This window comes from Lepisma saccharinum, chromosome 1, assembly GCF_977018435.1.
Source record: "Lepisma saccharinum chromosome 1, izLepSacc3.1, whole genome shotgun sequence".
In the NCBI taxonomy this organism is placed as follows: domain Eukaryota; kingdom Metazoa; phylum Arthropoda; class Insecta; order Zygentoma; family Lepismatidae; genus Lepisma; species Lepisma saccharinum.
In genome coordinates this window covers 7,119,696-7,140,647 of record NC_139229.1, presented here as the reverse complement: position 1 = coordinate 7,140,647, position 20,952 = coordinate 7,119,696, and the positions used below count along the sequence as shown (strand labels likewise).

Here is a 20,952-nt window from a genome sequence, read left to right as displayed (position 1 = left end):
CGTTGAAGTTGTTTGTCCATAAGGAATACATGGTAGTCTATAAATAATTATTCATTATATTTTTTTTTACAGATCGTATCTAGCTTACTGCAACATGGGAAGAAATACATACTCTCTTGTGCTTCCCATTTCGACGATATTGAAACAAATCCTTACTTGGTGCAAAACTGTTACTCTTCGCCTTAAGGTATCACTCTCCCCGTTTAGTTTACATAATTACAGAGGAAAGTTGATAATTATTCCAAATCAAGATTATATACATTAGATGTAAGGATGGCGAAGTTTGCACAAGTCACCAGGTATTCTTGGTGCTGTGATAAGTGACGTCACCATTTAAAACCAATCCAAATCATCCATTTGCCACTTATCCTTTTTTTTCCATCTGATAACTTCAGCTCGTACTTTTCGAAGGTTGTCGTATATCAAAACAGTTCCTGGAAGGGGAATTGCCGGGAATTTAATATCGAAATTCCATTCCATGCGTTTCCTGGGAGGATTTGACAGGAGCGACGGGGAAATCTGATTAAAGGAAGACCTCTCTATCCCGTTTTGAAAGGATGCAGGAATCCGTAAATCCCTCTTTCCAACACCCAGATTGATGCGTCTGCAATGTCACTATATAAGGCGCTGGATCCACTAGATCGTGTTCGATGCATTGTCAATCGGCATTTGATCGCTATTTATTCCCGATATCGTCATAGGAAAAGTATGCATAAGCATAAAGAAAACATAGACGGGATATTTCCGTACAAAAACTCAATACATTCAACAATTGAAGTGCACTGAACAAGTTGTAAGGTACAGCACCGTTCCATGTATGCACATTTAGAGGATGTGGGGATAGGGCCCCACACATTCTCGATCTCGGCTATTTTGGAGGTGATATGATCAGCAACACGCTCCGGCTGTTTTATTTGAGGCTGGGTGAGACCTAGAGGCGATTTATGCTGGGAGAAAGCCGTAAAAATTCCAACCTCCCTCTCCCGCGTGACAGTCTATCTATGAACAAGTTGTGGTAAAGAAATTTAAAGTGCGAAAACCATTCCTATAAGCTACCATATCTGTATTTGATAACTTTTTAACCGGAAGATGGCAGTGCTTACAATAAGATGAAAACATTGCCCGTGACCAAGATAATTTAGAGTTAAATACAGGGCACGATGGCACATAAAATATTTACTTCCGCTCATACAAGAACCACTTCACACAATACCTTTGGTTGATTACGATTCAGAGTTGCGTGTAGGAAAAATATTATCATTATGATAATATGTTGTTGTTGTTGCATTAAATATTTCGTATACATAAGATTTGGTAACACTTTACTATAAAGGTGACTTGTTTCTTTTGCAGGAAAAAGTACTTACGCAAATCATTTTCTGTAGCGTTGTGGAAGTTCTTGAATGTAGTTTTGATCCATTTTAATGCGAATGCATGTTGTTTTCTGCGAAAATCTCTGTCCGACACGCTGTTTCTGCTGCCGCCATTTGCTTTCTGCACGAGCACAATGTTCCGTGTGTTAGATAACGTAAACCCCGTAGTCAATGTTTTTTACTTCCTGGTAAATGATGCAATATATTGTTTTTAGTGTTTCACCGCTGCATGCATTATTCTGGCAAAAAAAAACTTTACTTACTGTACCAAAACAGTTTCTCACGGCGGATTTCGACATGGCTGATGATAGCTCTAAATTTACTTTACGACTGGCAAAGGGGGCAGACATTCCTTTTCGCTATTGTTGGTTTATTCATGATTGCACAGCATTAAATCTGCAACTCATATCATAATCTTGACCTATGAATTTTTCATGTCAAGACCAAGTTTGTGACATTGTTCAAGAAGAATTGATTTCCTATTTTCAGCTGACATTTCACAATCCAGTCTGAAACTTAAAAACTTTTAGTGTATATTATTCTCAGAATCCACAAACTATGCACACAGAGAGAATTGTTCTCTACGTTCTACATCATGTGTCTCATCGGGAAGTATTATGAATCAACCATAGCATTTTCAAATTTTGGGGGTGGGTCCGGACTCCCTGGACCCACCCCCTGGATACGCCCTTGCCTGTTATCTCTAACGTGTTCATTAGTTGAGCCATCTCGAGTCGCTGCTCGCTCTAGATTCCTGGGACAGAGCATAGTACCAAAATGTCTGCACCAAAAGTAATAAACTCCGGGAAACTACATAGGTACAGGCCAACGAGGCTCTGGCGTCTGAACTTACAGTCTGTATAATCTTCTGTAGGGTGTGTCTATTCTTATAAGCGCCCTTTACAGCCTGAACTCTTAACCCGGGTAAGGGTACTTTCGTTCTCAGAGTCACTCGTTGATTTTAGTTACGGTAAAGGGCTTAATCTTTTATAATGAGCCGGTGAAAATGGGCCAAGTGCTGGCGTACCCAGAAATTCAAGCAAGCAAGTACAGTAAAACCTCGTTAATCCGGACCCCGATAAGCCGGACTTCGCTTAATCCGGACAGGTAAAAGGGGGAGAAAAAACAGAATGCAATGTTTGAAATGTGGCTAGAAGTCAACAAGAGAACTTCCCAATGAAAAGGCAGTCAACCAGTGATGAAATTCTGTTTCCCGCAGACTTTGTACTGTGCTGTGTAGTGTATTTAGGCCTATACCCTTTAAATACACCATAATAAACATGTTGTGTTATAAACTGAGTCTTAATGCACTTTCTACTGTTCTTTTAGGTTATTTCAGTTAATCCGGACTTTCGTTAAACCGGTCAACTTATCCCCCCATTAGTCCGGATTATTATTTTATTATTATATTAAAGTATGGTTATAATTAAGCTTACAATTTTCTTTACATGGATTCTATAACTACAAAAACAGCTTTTGCCCTACATGAATTAATACACAGTTATGATATTTGTTTATAATTATACACAAAATGAAATATAAAAAAATTATACAATTGAAAATATAAGAAATAGAATAAAATAAACATTTTTGCAGATACGTTATATGAAGAAGGCAATGAGGTAGATGAGGCTAATTGATTTAAGTCCACTTTATGCACAGTAAGGTTAATCGGGACTAGACCTACAGTTTAAAGTGGGATCCGAACCACTTATGCCTCCACCGGGTATCGAACCCGGGACCCCTTGATTACAAGGCGACGACGAGGTAGATGAGGAATGGTGTTAGTATTCATAGATTAATGTCCTAATCTGTCGTTTAAATTTGGCCAAATTTCTCTCCTTTCTGCAATTTACAGGCAGTTGATTCCACGGTTTACTTGCCAGAGATGACAGGGATTTTGATCCGTATCTTGCCTTGTTATATTTTGGTACTCGGATACTGTTGGTGTTATTGGACCGCAGATTGGGATAATATATATTACTAGATATAATTACTTTGTCCTTTATTAAGTGGTAGTGAGTGTTAATTGCCTGGTGAATTTTTAGTAGAAATGCATTTTTTCGTCTGGATTCCAGCGTGGGTAATTGGAGCTCTTCTCTGCTTGCACGTGAGGTAGTGTGTGCTGTATTTCTTATGCTACGAATAGATCAATTTTGCATTTTCTCTAGTTTCGTGGTGTTATTTCTATTAATACCGTAAAGTACAGAGGAACAGTATTCAAGTAACGGCCTAATAAATGCTTTGTAGAAGGCTAATTTGTGGGCAAGGTGTACATATTTGCAGACAAATTGAAACTGTTTGATTCTAGGTGCTGCTGTTGTGAAAGGGATAAATTCTTATCTAGGTGCATACCGAGATATTTGAGAGATTCACATGGTTTTACATTGGAATTGCCTATTTTAATGTTGTCAATTATCGTATTGTTACGGTTTTCACTGGATAGTATTAATACTTGCGTCTTAGACTCATTCACTTTCAACATGTTAGATTGACACCACTCATGAACTTCCGGCATGTTTTTCTCAATATATGCAATTACTTTTTCTAACTTGCTTGACGCGCAGTACAGGAGACAGTCATCTGCGTACAAATATAATTCAAACCCAAATTTCCTTTCTGCGATGTCATTCACAAACATGTTAAAGTGTTTAGGACCCAGAATAGATCCCTGCGGTACACCGAGAGATACATTTAAACTGTTCGAAATCGAGTTGCCTACTTTTGTGTCGATACTCCTATTCCATAAATAACTTTCGATCCAGTTGCATGCAAGGGCAGAGAAATTGAATTGCTGATGTAATTTCTGTATTAATAAATTTGGTTGAACACTGTCGAATGCTTTACTGATGTCTTGAGAAATAATGCCAATGTATTGCTTTCCTTTACGATGTAATATATTTCTCCAGTTATGTATCAGTTCATGCACGAGTAATTCTGTCGAGTGATTTTTTCTAAAAGCAAACTGTCTGTCTGTCTGTCAGTAGATTGTTAGAATGTAAATATTGTTCTAATTGCTTGTCTATTACCTTTTCAAGAATACTGCTTAATGAGGAAGTTATTGATATGGGGCGATAATTATTAACTTGCGTCGGGGACCCCCCTTTAAATATAGGTGTGACCCTTGCGTGTTTCCAAGTGTTAGGAAAGATTCCGCTTTTTAAGGATGAATTAATTATATCTGTGAGAGGTTCGACAATCCATGGGGCGAGTAGATATATTATGCGATTACTTACTTCATTGAAATCTGGACCTTTTCTGAGGTTAAGTTTTTGAAGAAATTTCATAACGTCATCACGTGAGACGGGCTTAAAACTCAAGATGGTTTCTTGATATTTAGCGTAGTTTTAATTTTGTTTGTTACTTTCATTTATCTTCGCCCTTAAATCGTTAGTGGTTGTGTTGGATATTGACGAGCCGACGTTATTGAGGACGTTCGACACCCTCGCATCTTCCGTAATTGTTTCATTGTTATGTTCAATAGATGCGATGGATTGGCTTTTGCTATCATTTCCAGTTAAGAACCTGAAAATCTTGAATGTGTTATTGCCTGAATATTGATCGGAATAGATCTGCGTAAGGATATAATTTCTTTTCGCATCTTTTACTGTTTTTGTTACGTAGTTCCTTAAGGTCTTATATTGTTCCCACGTGCAATTATTATTATTATTTGAAAACATCCGGTTCTTGAGTGATATCAATCTAAGAAGACTACCAGTGATCCAGGGACGCTTGTATAACCCCTAACATACGAAACGTTTTTATTGGCGCATAGACATCCAGAGCTTCGGTTATTAATGACTGCAAATATGTCACCTTATCGTTTATATCCGGCATCATTGTTGTTTTGTGAAAGGGTAGATAAGAACAATGATCAACGAACTGTTGTTCAGGGAAATTTTTAAAAGAACGCCTAGTTACGAGTATTCTGGGAGATCTTTGTGGCCTTAGGTTGATTGAGGTGTATATCAGGAAATGATCGCGCATTATTACGGCGGATTTAGCGATGTTTTACTGTACTGAAGTTGCATTTACCAAAGAATTTAGTTTTAGTCTAGGAGAGGGCACTTGAAGTCGTTTTGTATACAACAGTTGATACGTCATGTAGATTTTAGCCGTATACAGCGTGTCCTACAATTTTTGTCGAACTTTTAAGGTTTTCTTACGACCCTTCCTCGTAGATAACTGCGATTAAGATACTAGCATTCAAAAGCAATCTCTAGAACATCGTTCACATGTATAAGTCATATTTACGTAAATTTTCATTATTTGTGTAGGTATCTTACCTGAACTACCTATATTACAATAACGATTGACCCAATACCACTTTGAATTGATAGTCTCACCGATACCGATACTTACAAATGATAATTAAAAATTGTTCAAAATATTGATTAATATTATAGTTTGTAAGGATTCCATTCAAATTGTATGTATCAATTTACCCAGAGTTTTGCTTTAAAATATTCAAGAATTACATGAAAGTACTACATTAAATGTCATGTAATCACAAAATCCAGTTCCTTCACACAGACCTATTGCAAAATAGAATTTTGCATAATTTCTGGGATAATTAGACTCCGCGAAACAGCCAGGTCCTTTTCATTGATTGATTGATTTTGTTCATTTTACTTCGCGTTTTGTGCCTCTTGGCTAATTTGCGAAGATGGGGATGAGTGATGAAATGATGAAATTGATGAATGGACATTCACAAACAGCCCGGGACCCTTGCCGTCGCAGCGCGATGTGCTAATCCACTCGGCCACAGGGTCCGGCAGCCAGGTCTTTTTGCGGAACCCGTGAAATACTAAAATTCCGCAAAAGAAGAAGCAGGTTTAAAGGTACTGTAACTTCTAAATGATTTTTATGATCGGATGGGCAAAAATATCGACAAATAAATTCCAATTGATACTTACCGATAACGAAAGGCTACCACTGGTATAAGCCGATACCGATAAGCCCTAATTACAATACATGCAGATTTAATGTTGTTATGAACTGCATTCTCTCTTAAGTGATGCTACTTTATTGGCACCCTGTAGCTTTGCAAAGCTTATTCGTAACTCCTACTTAACTCTATAGAAAATGGAAGCTCTGCGCATACGCTGGTCACCTTGAGATTCCGGTTCTTGAACCTAGAGAACATCTTCCACCCACTCGACTCTTCTAGGGGCTCCGTCAGACTTGTAATTGAGTTCTTGAAACCTTTCGGACTCCTTACCAACTTCTGTCCTTGAAATCGCTCTAACAATCCACTTGGATCGTGGATGTAAACTGCTATTCGCATAAATGCTTTGCTAACAATCAAATACAGCAGTGGTTCTCAAACTGTGGTACGCGTGCCCCCAGGGGTACATGAACGACTTGAAGGGGGTACTACTCGATCAGCTCGGAAGAGAAATGTCGAGAATACCCACAAGGCAACATTTTTTTTGCAGCTATGTACAGCAGACTTCATAGTTTTGACAGTCAACAGGAAAATAAGGCTGATTTTGTCACTGACACACTTATCCTTGTCTCATGTGTTTGAAATAAAATACTCGTTCCAAATCCATACGTATTTCATTTTCAACTCAAAAACCCAGAAACATTTGTTCAAGTGTAAAAACGTCACGAGCACGACTGGGTATATTGTTGGTGAAGTTTATAAGAATTTAATATTACAGGTGGTACCTCCTATCTACTGATAATACCTATTGGCGCCAAACTTGCATGCGCATTGTTGGACTGTGTGAAATTTATGTATACGCGAGCACGTATCAGTTTGAGTAAGGTATTTACTTTTTTGTCAATAACTCTGAAGAAAAATGAAAATTAAAGTTTTTTATGTACTTCTTAGCACATATCTGGTTCGTATTTTTATTTTTGTAACTAATCACAAAGATTGTAAACGTAGGAACTCCAAATAAAATAATAAACGTAGGATTATTCGTTTACCATCTTTCCACATACAGCCCGAATGCCATTTTCCTCTATTGCAGATACACGCCTCCAACAAATAAAAAACGCCCCACCGATCAGGCAGCCAAAAAAATTCCCCAAAACCCACTATTCGGAGAAAACCTATAATAGGGATACATTAGACGTTTAGTTACGACTAAAGGGTACAATGAGGGAAAAGTTTGAGAACCGCTGAAATACAGCATTTCCAATTCGACAGAGTATATCCCGGGATAATGAGTAAAGCTATTCGAACTATGTCAGTTTCTTCCAGGCACAATAGACGTCTCTACTTATCTCTAAGGCTCGGCTGAAGCTTTGACCGATGTCAACGAGGCAGTTTTCAAAATTCTCTCTTTTCGAAAAACCGCTGATACTTTAAAAAAGTTACATGTGCTTAGAATTCCTTCTAGAGCATTCACATGAATCTTCGTGTGGTTTGTTGTCATTGTTGTCTAGATATTCACTATAGTTGAAAAGGCTTACGTAGCCACGAAAGTATTGTATCCATCGTTGGGAAGTCAGAGCTGACAGACGTCCATGTCCACTCCGGCGACCAAGAATACGTCCAGAATGCCGAAGACTGTATATGACAGGCGACAATTCATGTAACAGCAGCAGCCTAGCGCAAGATAAGGCAGAAAGAACATCAAACATTCAGATAAGGCAGGTTCCAGCCAGGAGAACCCTTACACGACAACCTTGAAAGACAAAACCAATTCGAAGAACTTCAAGTCTTCGTGCATAAGTTCCTCAGTCCAGACATAGAAAAACAAAAGAACAACAAGGACAAAATTAGTGACACCATCCAGCCAGTAAAAGACAGTATGGTTCCCGACTCTAATAGACGAGGGAAAAGAGACCATCTGGAGCTCTCCAGAGGAAAAGATGGAGGAAGAACCTTTCATCTTCCCCAAGAAGACTCTTCGCAACCAAAACCAAAATGTGGCACAACCCACCGCAGTATACGTAACAAACAAGTAACAATAATATTCAGATGAAGAGGAGGAGGAGGAGGAGGAAGATCCTCAGAATGACTTAAAAAAACCAGACACAAACCGCCTCAGCTTAAGCCTTCCACGTCACTAATCGCAACAAGGTCACATCAATCTAGCAAAGATCGCGGAAGAAGAAACAAGCGTTAAGCTCCGTAAGGATGGGCTTAAAATACAACTGGACACTAAAGCTGACTACAACAGAGTACTTCGCCATTTCCAGAGAGAATGCATCAATTAAGCCAGCGAAACAGCTCGACGAGAATGACCCATCAAGGTTGTGATTCGCAAACTGCCCATTGAAACGCCACCAGCTGGCATTACAGAAGCTTTGGAAGATATAGACTTTCATTTATAGGGCAGGAGTTCTAACCCCGATACTATATGCACTATATATAGCAGACATACCGGTAGCTCCACGTTACTTCCCAGCACTCAAAGCCAACGACGCAGCATTCTTTGCATCACGCAGACTACTAAAATGATGCTACAAGACACTCGATAGGTAACTACAAGAGTTTGCAATATGCTCGACCAGATGGCGCATCAAAACCAATGCTACCAAGTGCACTGCAGTAATCTTTGCCCGCAGAAGACAACAACAGCAAACACTGAAGCCATTTGTACAGCAAATACCTCATGCAACCACAGCAAAATATCTCGGACTCTCATTACATACCATTCTGGCATTCAAACGCCATGTAGCAGAAATGCAACATAAAGGAAACCAACGTATAGGAGGACTATACGCAATGTTCAGAAACTTCCTACTGAACTACGAGAACATAATTATACAAAACAATGATAAGACCAGCTATACTAAATGCCATACTAGCGTGGCATCATGCAGCCAGGACGACAATAGAGAAACTATAAGTCTTAGTCTTAGAGTTGGTGTTTTAAGTCCACTTTATGCACAGTAAGGCTAATCGGGACTGGACCTACAGTTTAAAGTGGGATCCGAACCACTTGTGCCTCCACCGGGTATTGAACCCGGGACCCCTTGATTACAAGGCAATGACGCTACCACTGCGCCATGGGGGAGGCCCAGAAACTATAAGTCATCCAAAACAAAGCAGCAAGGATAATCACAACACCACAGATATACAACCAACATCCACATACAGGCTGACTGTTTGAACCTTTTACCTTGGTGAGGAACTTCTGGAATGGGACTCAGCTGGCGGAGGTACTTACGGGGGCTTTCCGTGGTGTGGAACTACAGGTAGATGTTGAAGGGTTTGAATTTTTTCCTGGTAATTCATTCTGTGGCACAAAAGGATGTTGTTGAGTTACTTTTGATGTCAGTTGTGTTGCTTGCAAGGTTGCTGGTTTAACTGTGACAGATGAGAGACTTCCTGAGGTACTCGATGAAGGTGACTCTAGATCCTACGAATCAATATGGTCCGATATTTTGGTGTTTCTCTCCTTAGTGGAACTGGCGTGGTGGGATGAACGACAGTTACACGTCCTTGCAGAATGTTGCTGCCTTCTGATGTGTACTAGGCAAACTACAACATGTGCGGCATCTCTCCTCGTTTTACCCTATATAATATGCCAAGTAATGGTTGATATATGCAGAATCGTTTAATAATAATAATAATAATAATAATATCGTCTTTATTGAGAGGGCGTGTTTCGGCCTCGCGGGCCGTTCTTACAACAAACCCTTTAAAAAAACATATTACAATTGACACTTTCCACTTCTTGAAAATCTTTGTTGCAGTAGAAAGAATAAAAAGAATAAAAATACAAAAAAAATACAAAAAAAAAGAAATTAAAAAAAACATTCCTACTTATAATGTAAACAATTAATGTACTGAAGGTACAGAGTTAAATACCACAATTAAAATACAATTATTACAGCTAAAACTACAACCAATACCTCATTCCCATTCATTACAGAAAAGACAAAGCCAGGCACTATTGTTTGGACAGCAGATGTTTCTTTAGATTTGTTTTGTATGTTGCAGGGTTAAGCTCCCCTGAGGTCAGTGGTGGGGGGAGGTCATTCCATTCTTTTATTGCGGTGACTATGAAAGAATTCCCATAGAATGTTGTTCTGTGTACAGGAATCGTGAAGTGTGTTTTTTGACGAAGGTTAATTTGTTTTCCTTTCTTCCTGTACGGAGCAATTTGATCATATAAATATCTTGGTTCCTTATTGTTCAGGATCCTTTACAATAAAGACAATGCCAAAAATGTTCTCCTATTCTTAACGTTTAACCAATTAAGTTCCTGTAAGTACGGGGATATGTGTTCTCTTCTTTTGACATTCAGTATAAATCTTATGCAACTGTTTTGAAGTTTTTGTATCTTGTAATTTAGAGCACTGTGGATGTTTATAAAAACTGGGGAAGCATAATCAATTTTTGGCATTACAAGTGTGTTGACTAGGTGAGTTTTCGTTTCTTTGCTTAGCATATGTTTTAATGGAAAAAGTGATTTCAGTTTGGCTATTGAGTTTTTAATTATATGTGTGACATGAGAACCCCATTGTAGATTCTCGTCCAATATTATGCCAAGGTTGCGTGCTGTTTCTACTTTCTTTATTTTGGAATTATTCAGTGTAGGGAGGGGGAGTTGTAATTGTTCTAACTTTTTGAGGTTACTCGTTGTGCCTAAAGTTAAAATGTAAGACTTGGATGAATTCAATTTGAGTGCATTACATTCAGACCATTTAGATATTGAATTTAGGTCCTGTTGTAATGCTTCTAGACAATCTCAAATTCACGTTCGGTGTTTTGATGACAGAATTGTTAATTATGAGGTCCCGGGTTCGATTTCTATTTCATCTGGAGGAAAGTTGCACACTTGGGTCAGATCGGTCCAGTTCCGATTAGATTATACGAGCATAGAGTGGACTAACAACAAACTTTATATTAACGATGTTCTTTTCGTTAAATTCTCATACTTTTTCAACATGGAACACCGGATAGGGTGGTACCTTCCGTACAGAAAACTAGAGAGGAAAGTTCCGAAGCTCTGTTTATACATTCAGGATTCCTTATTCAGTTCTACGGGGGGCGGAGGGGCAAATCCATTGTCTATTAGCTAATGACTAGGGGTAGGATTTTTATGACCTAAAATTTTACAAAATATGCACTATAATTTGAAAAATATGCCCTTATAACTAGACTGTTTCAAACATCAATATCTAACTTATGCTGAAATATTTTCATATACATACGATTTTTAGTTCAATTTATGGGCCCTGATCAGTTGAAATGCACAATGAAAACTTTCTGTAAATTTTCAATTAAAAATGAAAAAGATTTTGCTGCAGTCAAAAAAAAGCATGGGAGTAAGAACGAATCCACTTGGATAATGATTGTATATTTCTTGAAAATGCAAAAATATGCTGAATATGACCGAAAATCCATCAAAATATGGCCTATCACGCAACCATGGCCAAATATGCCAAAATGTGGCCTTAAACAGAACCTTAATTTAATTTGTTTCTTCATAATATGAGTTTATATATGTTTAGGAAACACATCACCCTTACCCAAAAAAATATGCTAAGTCATGAAAATCCTAGCTCTAATAATGACACTTCACCAAGTGATTCTTCATGTGTTAGTTCCTGAGATATATTCGACAGCAATAGGTCTTTTCTACTGTTACGGCGGCCGGTCCTCATGCTGTCAAGGGAAGTGGCAAGCGGGGAATACGCCACAGACCAGCCAGTCAACAGCGGTGGCGCCGAGAGTTACGACGCGACGGGAGGAAGTACTACATGAACCTCGTTCCACTGGCTGCCGCGTTTCATCGTGCTGCATTGGTAGTTTCTCCGCTCCCCACTTCCCTTGGCACCAAAGGACTGGCCGCCGTAACAGTAGAATAGACCTTTAAGATGTACAGTGAAAATCAGGGAGTCGTAACGTACCCAATTTGCGTTACACGGTACGTTCCATTTTGTAGGAGGAAGAGTATGGTTCAGCTGCTGGTACCCATGGAACGTAACGAAATGCAATATGTTACAGACTGACGTTACAGAGAACGTAACAAAATGTATTATGGTAGATATTAACGTTATAAAGGAACGGAACGAAATGAGCACATTGGAACATAACGTAATATGCAATATGGTATATACTACCGTTACAAGGATACAAGGAACGTAGTAACGAAATGCATTGTGGTATATACTAGCGTTACAAAAAAAACGTAACGAAATGCAACATGGTAGTAAATAACGGTACATAGGAACGTAATGAATGCAATCCTCCGTAACGGAACGAAGTGAAAGGCAATATGGTTAATTAACGTTACATAGGAATGTAACAAAATGTAAACCACTGTAGCGGAACGGAACAAAATGCAGTTGGGTACATACCATCTGCATAAGGAACGTAAATAAATTCAGTATGGTAGATGTTAACGTTACAAGGAAAGAACAATTCACAAATGTTTGCTAGTAACGTTATAGGTGCGTGACAAATATAATCTATTAAACATCAAGGAAGAAAAAGGAATAGCCCAAATCTCTTGCCATTCATTGGAACATTGCGAAAAATAACTCAGTATATTGTGTGGGATTAATGTTTCGTTAAAAATATGGTTGTTTGTAAATTAATGAATTTCCACCAGGGTTGTTAAAGGATCAGGAATTTTAAATCAATTCAATTCAGGTTCAGCAGGGAATATTAGCAAGCATAAATGGATCTGGACCGTAAAGAGCCTTTTTATGTTTAAGGTATTTAAATAAGTTCCAGGAACCTTTTTTCTGGATCAATTGAAATACGGCACAGGGTCCTTCGTTCCGGATCAATTTAAAGACGGTCTAAGTTCCATATTTGAAATGAAACAATACGCAACTTGGACCGAATTTACACTGTGATAGAACAGGTTCCGGTATTGTTGCGGAACCCAATAGAACCCATTAGTTGATGGGTTCGTGGACGTTTAAAAACCCTGATTTGAAAATTACATTTTTGGCTCGAAATTGAATAAACCTTCCATGTAGTGTAGAAATGAGTAGCCATAGGCGTGCGCACGAAGTCCAAAGGGGGGGTTAATGCCCCGCCCTAATCATGGACGTCTGCAGATATTTTCGACGGAGGGAGAAGCGAGGTATTTTTCCATGGGGCATATTACCCCGATAATAGTGTTGCCCCCTCAAGAAACACCACTTGAATTCGAAATTATCGCATTCCTGCATACCCATTATAATAATTAATGTAAATTACTATGACTGGAATCAAATTATACGTGTGAAATATATACTTTTAGCTGACATTCGTTTTCTAAAGGAGAGAGGTGGCCATCCGCACCCCCCTTTCAGATTTCCATGCCCCTATATTATTATACTTTAATCCAGAAATTTAGGGGAGAGGAATTTTATCGCCGGTTATTAAACTATATTATGCTCTTGAAGAAAATGAAGTATTTTTAAGCCAATGAAAGTTCACAAAACAACTACGGCTAAAGAAGGTGCAGTGGCGCAACCACAGGGGGGGGGGGAGATTGGGCCTCAACCTTGGACGGAAATCAATTCTAAGGGGTAAGGTTGCAAACATTGAACTATGGAAAGAAAGGTTGCAGAATCTAAGAGTTGCAGGACAAAACGATACTAAAGACGGATTTAGTTTTCACGTCTTTCGTGCATTATTTCTTCCAGACGGTCAAGAGCATCTGCAAGGAGACACAGAAGGGCAATTGCCCCCTTTCGATTTATATCTTTATACAAATGTAAATAAAGTTATATAAAATTGTCTAGCTCGTTTCGCTCGCAATATCTGCTTTTCTTACAGTCTTGTCAATTTCAAACCCTTAGCTATAGTGGAACCATGAGCAAAACAACCTGCGCAGACCCACGACTCCTGTACACCATACTCCCGCTTGTAGGGGAGGGGGAGAGTGGACCATGCTTCCTTATGGCCCGAGGTGGAGGGAAGAAGGGAAAGCTGCGCGGGGACTTTTCGTCCCAAGGTTTTTTTCCTCGTGGTCGATGTATAGGGGACGGCGGCAGTCAGCCCTGGACGCCGAACGATGTAAATAGAAAAAAAAATGTAAAAGAGAATGTCATGGGCCTCCATGATTTTTTTGCGCCATATTAAATCAATATTGTTTTCAGTTTGCAAAAATTTGGATCTAAAAGTTTTCTTGATCGCTTCGCTAGCAATTTATTTTCTGTAATGCATTGTAAATTACCAGAGGGAGAAGTAACAAGAAGTAAGTACGTCAGACTATTACAAACAGTTGAGTCTTAAATGTATGAACAATTGTTTGGGGGAGAAGAAGCGCACACATTTCAGAGGCATATTTTTTGTTGTTTGTTGTGGGGGCGAATGAATTCATTATGTAATGTATTAATATAGGCTATATAAATTGTGTACGTATAATAATAGTGCCATTATTACTACTATTATTAATAGTTTATCCAAGTACTCCCCCCGCAGACAAGAATTTGTGGTTACTCCTCTGAGGGGGTGCATCATTTTCTATGTAATTGAAAACTATCGCGCTTCGTTCTCTGGCAAATTTCTTAAAAATAAAAGTAAGGACATTTTGAACAGGACACTTAATAACATAATGGCGATGTCTTCCATTCCTAACTCCCAGGTGTGGGCAGACGTTGTAACATGCACTTTTAGTGACCATTGATTTCTACCATAAATTGCTACTACTAGATAGTGAACATAGAAGTGCATGTTTGGACACACGCCAGAGATTGTGCTTATGGCAATGGTCATCGTTAGTGCTCGAAAGTTGATGTGTGTGTGTGTTCAGTAGACTTTCAGCTATGCAATTGCGGGCGCGCACTTATGTGTGTGTAACAAATTTACTTTGTTTTTATATAGTCTTGTGCAACGTACGCATACTGTACTTTAGCGAGGACAAGAATTTACATGACCCCAACTCAGCCATGCAAAAATTAAACTTTGATAGTTATTGGAGCCCATTTTAATATTACAATTGTGGGTTCAGTATTTTTGAGGTATCGATAAGACATGTGGAACGACTGATTCTAACAAAATGGGTCAAGTTCAAAAGATATGTGGATGCTATTTGTCATCTCCATTTACATTCCATGCTGTTACACGGGATGATTTGGTAGTAGAGTGATTGACTATTCGGTTTCCATTCTTCAAAAACTCATTGTCCAGAACATTAGAAAGTAACATGCTGATTTGGATACACACACAGGCAGACACGTGCGTCCATCAAGGTAATTAATGTACATTAATTTGCATTTGCGTGCGTCTTTTGATAATTTATCAGATGCCATGCAATAATTACTTAGACAAGATAATGACAATGATGTTGCCATTTTTTGATATTTTATTAAGAGAATTTTATAACAAGAGAACTAAACTTAACCTTAGGAAGTAGCGTGTTTGAAAAACAAGAATTGATTTTAGGTTACATATTAGGAGGCTAACAGTAACGTCTGTTATTGAGTGGTGTTCCTGAGTAATTTGCTCTAAATGTTACATTTTGAGGTACATTCTAAAATGGCTGTCAAATTTATCATAAAAAATCTAAAAATTTACACTAATCTCTCACAAAGAAATAGATATCATGGGAATTAATACAATAAAAAAAAATTAGGATTTGTTCACCAACCAAGGAATAACAATATTTGCCATATATTCAACTCCCTACAACATCGAAGCTCAATTTTTTTTAAAAAATGTAAATATACATATATTTAAAGTATGCATTCGTACTGTATAAGCATAAGAATAGAACGGAGGTTCTGAAAAGTATATATTGAAACAGTTTTTAAAATTTTGTTGAATATCTTTATTATTCTCTTAATCATTCCAAGGTAAATTCTAAAACAAGGAAATAAAAGACCTTATTACTTAAAAAACTAGAGAAATTTTGTATCTTTCAAAACAAAGCAAATACACTGTCATTTCCTTCAGGTGTCAATTTAAAACTAAACAGAATTCCACAAATTTGACATGAATAAAAATATATTTCATACTCTTGTATAACATCAGTATATCTGTGCAATTTTGTGAACAGGTAAGACAGCTACTCAAAACTAAATGTATTAATTACTAGGAAACATTAAACAAGTACGAGCAAAATTGTTCTTTTAATTAAATTACTTCTTATGGAACCTCTGAAAAGATTTTCTTTGGTTACAGCTACTTATGTATAATGAACTATAAGATCACAAAAAAAATCAAGTAATTATATACATTATTAATCTAGACAGTAATATTCCCCACATTTTCAACATGTTGTACAAGATCTTTCTGTGGTGTATCATTGGATTCCACAAAGTTTGCTACAATGTTTGTAGTCAATTCTGTGCTGCTATTTCTGAGATTGCTTTTTAATGAAGATTTAGTTAGATTTTTTTTCATGAAAATATAATTATTTCTAATAACAAGTATGTCATCAATAATTTCGGTTGCCATATTACACCTGAGTGGGTTTAGTATGAATTTCAGAGATGAAAAGAGTCTCTCGACACTAACTTGTGTTGCAGGAGTAGAGAGAACAATACAAGCCAAAATGTACAATTCGGGACAACTTGATTTTCTAATTTCCCAGAAATTTAGAACATTTTCAGTCCTTTTCAGTCTTCGAGTTGAAACAAAGTAAGTGTCCAATAATGACGCAATATTAAACTTTGGTGCAGATATGGTATTCCGCCGCAATAAATCTTGTTTCTTTAAGTAGTTTGTGACATGGTCACTGTCATCATCTTCAGTGCTGGAATCTTCTTGTTTCTTTACCTCTCCACACACTGATAAGGATTTCATGTGTTCAAGTCTTAACCACAACTTCTGGAGATACACCTTCGCCACATGGATGTTTTCTTCACTTAAAACAGAAAAGTACCTGGGATCCATGTAAATAGAAGCAAGAAATCCTGGATACTCAAATAATGATGGAAGTCTCTCTTCGTTATTGACATATAATGCTTGTTTTTCTCGTTTGTCCATGCCCTCTACTATGTGGCGTGCAAGGTCTGTGTTGATTGTTGATGTTTTAAGGCGACACTCCAGCCATATCCCGTAGAAGTCGCCAAGTAGAAGCTGTTCTTCTTGCAGCCTCTTTGTGGCTACTTTGGCTGGTTCCAGTGACGTCAAAATAGCCTCAATGTATATCCAGTCTTCTTGCTTTATTTTAACTTGCTCTTGATAGTAATCCCCTATGAACTTTTTAAGTGTAAAAAGTGACTGGAGCATATCATTTGTGCTGTTCCATCTTGTCGGGACATCAAGGGATGGTACCGGCAGTGATTCTGCATTCAATTGACGCCGTGCTGTAGGCGATCGTAAGACACGGCATGCTGCTTGACATGTCACAATAATATCCTTAACTTCAGGAATGGAATTGAGAGCATCATTCACGACTAAATGAAGAGTATGCGACGCGCAACGAACGGATTGGAGACGATAATCTTTACTCGTCAATTCCATTTCAATATCTTCATCTTCGTAAGTGTCTTGAGAAATATTAGACATCTTTGTTTCTTGATCTTCCCCAATAAGTTTCCCGGCTTTAATCATGTTTGCTCCAGTGTCTGTAGTTAAACTATATATATTCTCCACGGGCACATTATACTTATCCAGAATGTTCAACAATTCGTAACGCAAATTGCTACCTGTTTGAGACACAAATAACTCTTGAACTGACAAAGTACGCAATTGGAGAGCCCCATTTACAACAAACTGGACGTTGACACCAAAGAATGATCGTCCATTTTTCGAAGTAGAATCAACTTTTAGATGTATCAATTTTCCCTCCATTTCGCCGCGTATTGTTTCTCTGATCTGCTGGGCCTGACTGAATAGCATGTTCCGTACACCTTCCTTGTTCACGATAAACCTGCAGAGAATAAAATTTGCTTTAATCCTTAATTGATAAGTTGTTTCTTGATTTTTGAAATTTTCAAGACATTTGTTTCAAACCCAAAATAGAATTAAAATTCTTAAAAATATTTTTCAAATAGTATGAATTAATTATATTATCAAGCTTTCATCAACTAGGCAAATGCTACAAATATGAGAAAGCAGAACACTTTTTTGGTGAAAGTGAAAAAGATTGTTATTTAAAACCATAATAGGTTAACCTCTATCAGTGTGTCTAGAAACTAACGCAGCTTGCATGCAATAAACAGTGTTATTTGATGCAATCAACGCTCTTTAGTAAAGTTTGAACTAATGAGGAAGTTATAACACCACCCTCCCTGGTCACAGCACTGGGCTTTGGCAATAGGTCTTTTTGCTTCATTCAGATATACCTAAGGCTGTGAAAAGGATATATGTGACACCTATATTTTTTTTATTTTCTAAAATATATTAACAATAGTATATAGGGGATATCTAAATAAGTTGTACTGCATGCTCAGTTCCATCCAGCACTGGAAAGCTACAGAATGTTAGCATAACCTGTCTCTAGGCATATGGAGTACAGTGAGTTTGTTTTGTCTCTGCGCAGAGTTAGCACGTGATATGGGACAGATGCCGGCATTTTCGTCCCGTAACGTCTAGCATGCAGACAATTATACAGTATTTATATTACATATTCCGACCTAACCTGTGTTATAAGAGTTTAAAACGAACGCACTGTATATGTAACAACTTTGTAAAATTGAGGAAAATTTGACATAATATTTGAAAACTTTATATTAATTAGTTTTGTTTGAGTGTACAAAAGTGTGTTAAATATCATTTGATGAAAAAATGTGTCTCATACATATCAGTCTTCAGAAAATTACTTTTCCAGACAGTTATACTTAGTTTACTTATTCAAAGAGTAACTGTTGCAGTTGAAATTACTCATGATTATGTCAGTGAGTAACTAGTTTTACAGTTATTTGAAAAACTAACTTAACGTAATTGCATTCCTTCTAAACATTGTAAGGATATACAGAACTCTCTACCTTCATTACATGAGGCTGGATCAATAAAATCAATGTATTTGAAGTAACCTGAAATGAATTTCTAAGGAATTCTAACTAAAGAAGGTAGCTGTAACCGTAGCAGAGTTTCATTTTTGCAATAGATGTAACTTTATGACGTTACTTTTACTATTCTTTAAGACAAATTTTTAACTTTAAAATTTGTAGCGTTGGGGGAAAAAGTTAAATTTGGCAACACTGTTTCAACTATGGGCTCCCGCGTAGCCAAATTATTAGTGATTTAACATTTGGCGCTAGCGGTCCAGGGTTAAATTCCTGGTGGGAGCCCTCCAAAATTTCAGTCCTGCCCAGCTACGCGAGGACAGTAGTTGAGCTAGTTAAGGAGTGGGTTCTGTCTTGAAAGCCAGAAATAGCTGCGATGGACTATGCGCGGACCAAGCGTCATCCTTTGAAAAATCAGCTTAGAGTTGTTGGCATTTGAATAATTAGTCTTGTTTGTATACGTCAAATTGATTTAAGGGCCTTTCTCTTAGAGGGGTAGTTTAGCTTCCAACTATTTCTTTTCTGGACGCTTTTGTTTCCTTTTTTTTTTCGGAATCTCCTACTAAGGCAAGAAAGCTGGGCTTCGTTCCATTTTGAATTTAGGACATCCACGCTTTGTTGCAATTCGTCATTTCTAGTTGCTCATTAAAACTTCAGTGTTTGGTTTAATCTTGATTGTTGTCATAATATTACAATGCGATGACATACCACAGACATAAAATCCAAAATAAAATTTCTTAAATATTTATTTTCTTGTAATTAATGATCATTGGGTGTGTTCAATTTTTCGCAATAAAATATCCAACAGAAAGTAACTGCAAAAGTAAGTTATTCTTTAAATTGAGTAGCTGCACCGAACCTACTTTTTGAACCAAGCAACTGACTCGAGTAACTTTCCGAACACTGATTAAGACTGTCCGTTACTAACAATGAAAATAATTTCATTCGTATACAATGTGAACATACTAAGGAATACATGTAAAGGACAATCTGACGACATTGATGAAAATACGCACCTGTCAGAAGCTGGCATCGCTTCCAAAAGAGGATTCACTATATCTTGAAATGCTTGGTCATTCATCAGTGAAAAAGGACGTCCGTGCTCCGAGATGAGTCGGATGCAAGACTGCCTGAGGATGTCTGCGGTCATCTTTACATTTAGGAGAATATTGGCTTTCGGATTACTAGAGATAGCATTTCTCATTTTCTTCTTCTGCAGAAATGACAGCTTATCTTGATGCCTCCGCTTGATATGTTTCTCTAGGTTACCACTATGATCTCCCTATAAAGAAAATAGTTTTATTCATACTGAAAGAATTAATATCAAAGTAAAATCTATGTGCGAGTTTGTGTATTCGTACAATATACCCATATACGTAAATATATGGAGACCACTAACTGTCATTATATAACAATATGCTTAATGTATGGAGATTAGTCACAAATTGGAATCCCAGCACTTTTTACGCCTGATTAAAATACTATAGAATACCCTACACATAGTGGACCTTCCCCAATATAAAATACGTCGAAATTCTTGAACATGGGGAAAGCTAGACTACAATGCGTGTGGAGAATTTACAGGACAACGAGCTGGAGGCAACTATAGAGGGGGGCGTGGTGATAAGTGACAGAACAAGACTAATTTGCGGTATAAGCTCGCCTAACTTCTAGATAAACTCTACAGGTTATAGGGAGAAAGTTGTGCTTATGGATTTTGAGATTTTGGGAAAAATTGAAAGTCAATGATTGGGATATGCATTTG

At 37.6% G+C, this 20,952-nt stretch overlaps 1 protein-coding gene across 1 annotated transcript in view; it reads right to left on the bottom strand.

Moving 5' to 3' along the window:
• Positions 1-20,337, bottom strand: part of LOC145992056 (uncharacterized) — a 56,804-nt gene extending 36,467 nt beyond the window's left edge. Inside the window, exons 1-2 of the mRNA XM_083128261.1 lie at positions 20,204-20,337; positions 16,963-18,109 (exon numbers count right to left, since the gene is read on the bottom strand). Coding sequence (XP_082984387.1) covers positions 16,963-18,109; positions 20,204-20,337 — 1,281 coding nt within the window. The remainder of the gene's footprint in view (positions 1-16,962; positions 18,110-20,203) is intronic.
• Positions 20,338-20,952: the final 615 nt, after the last annotated feature.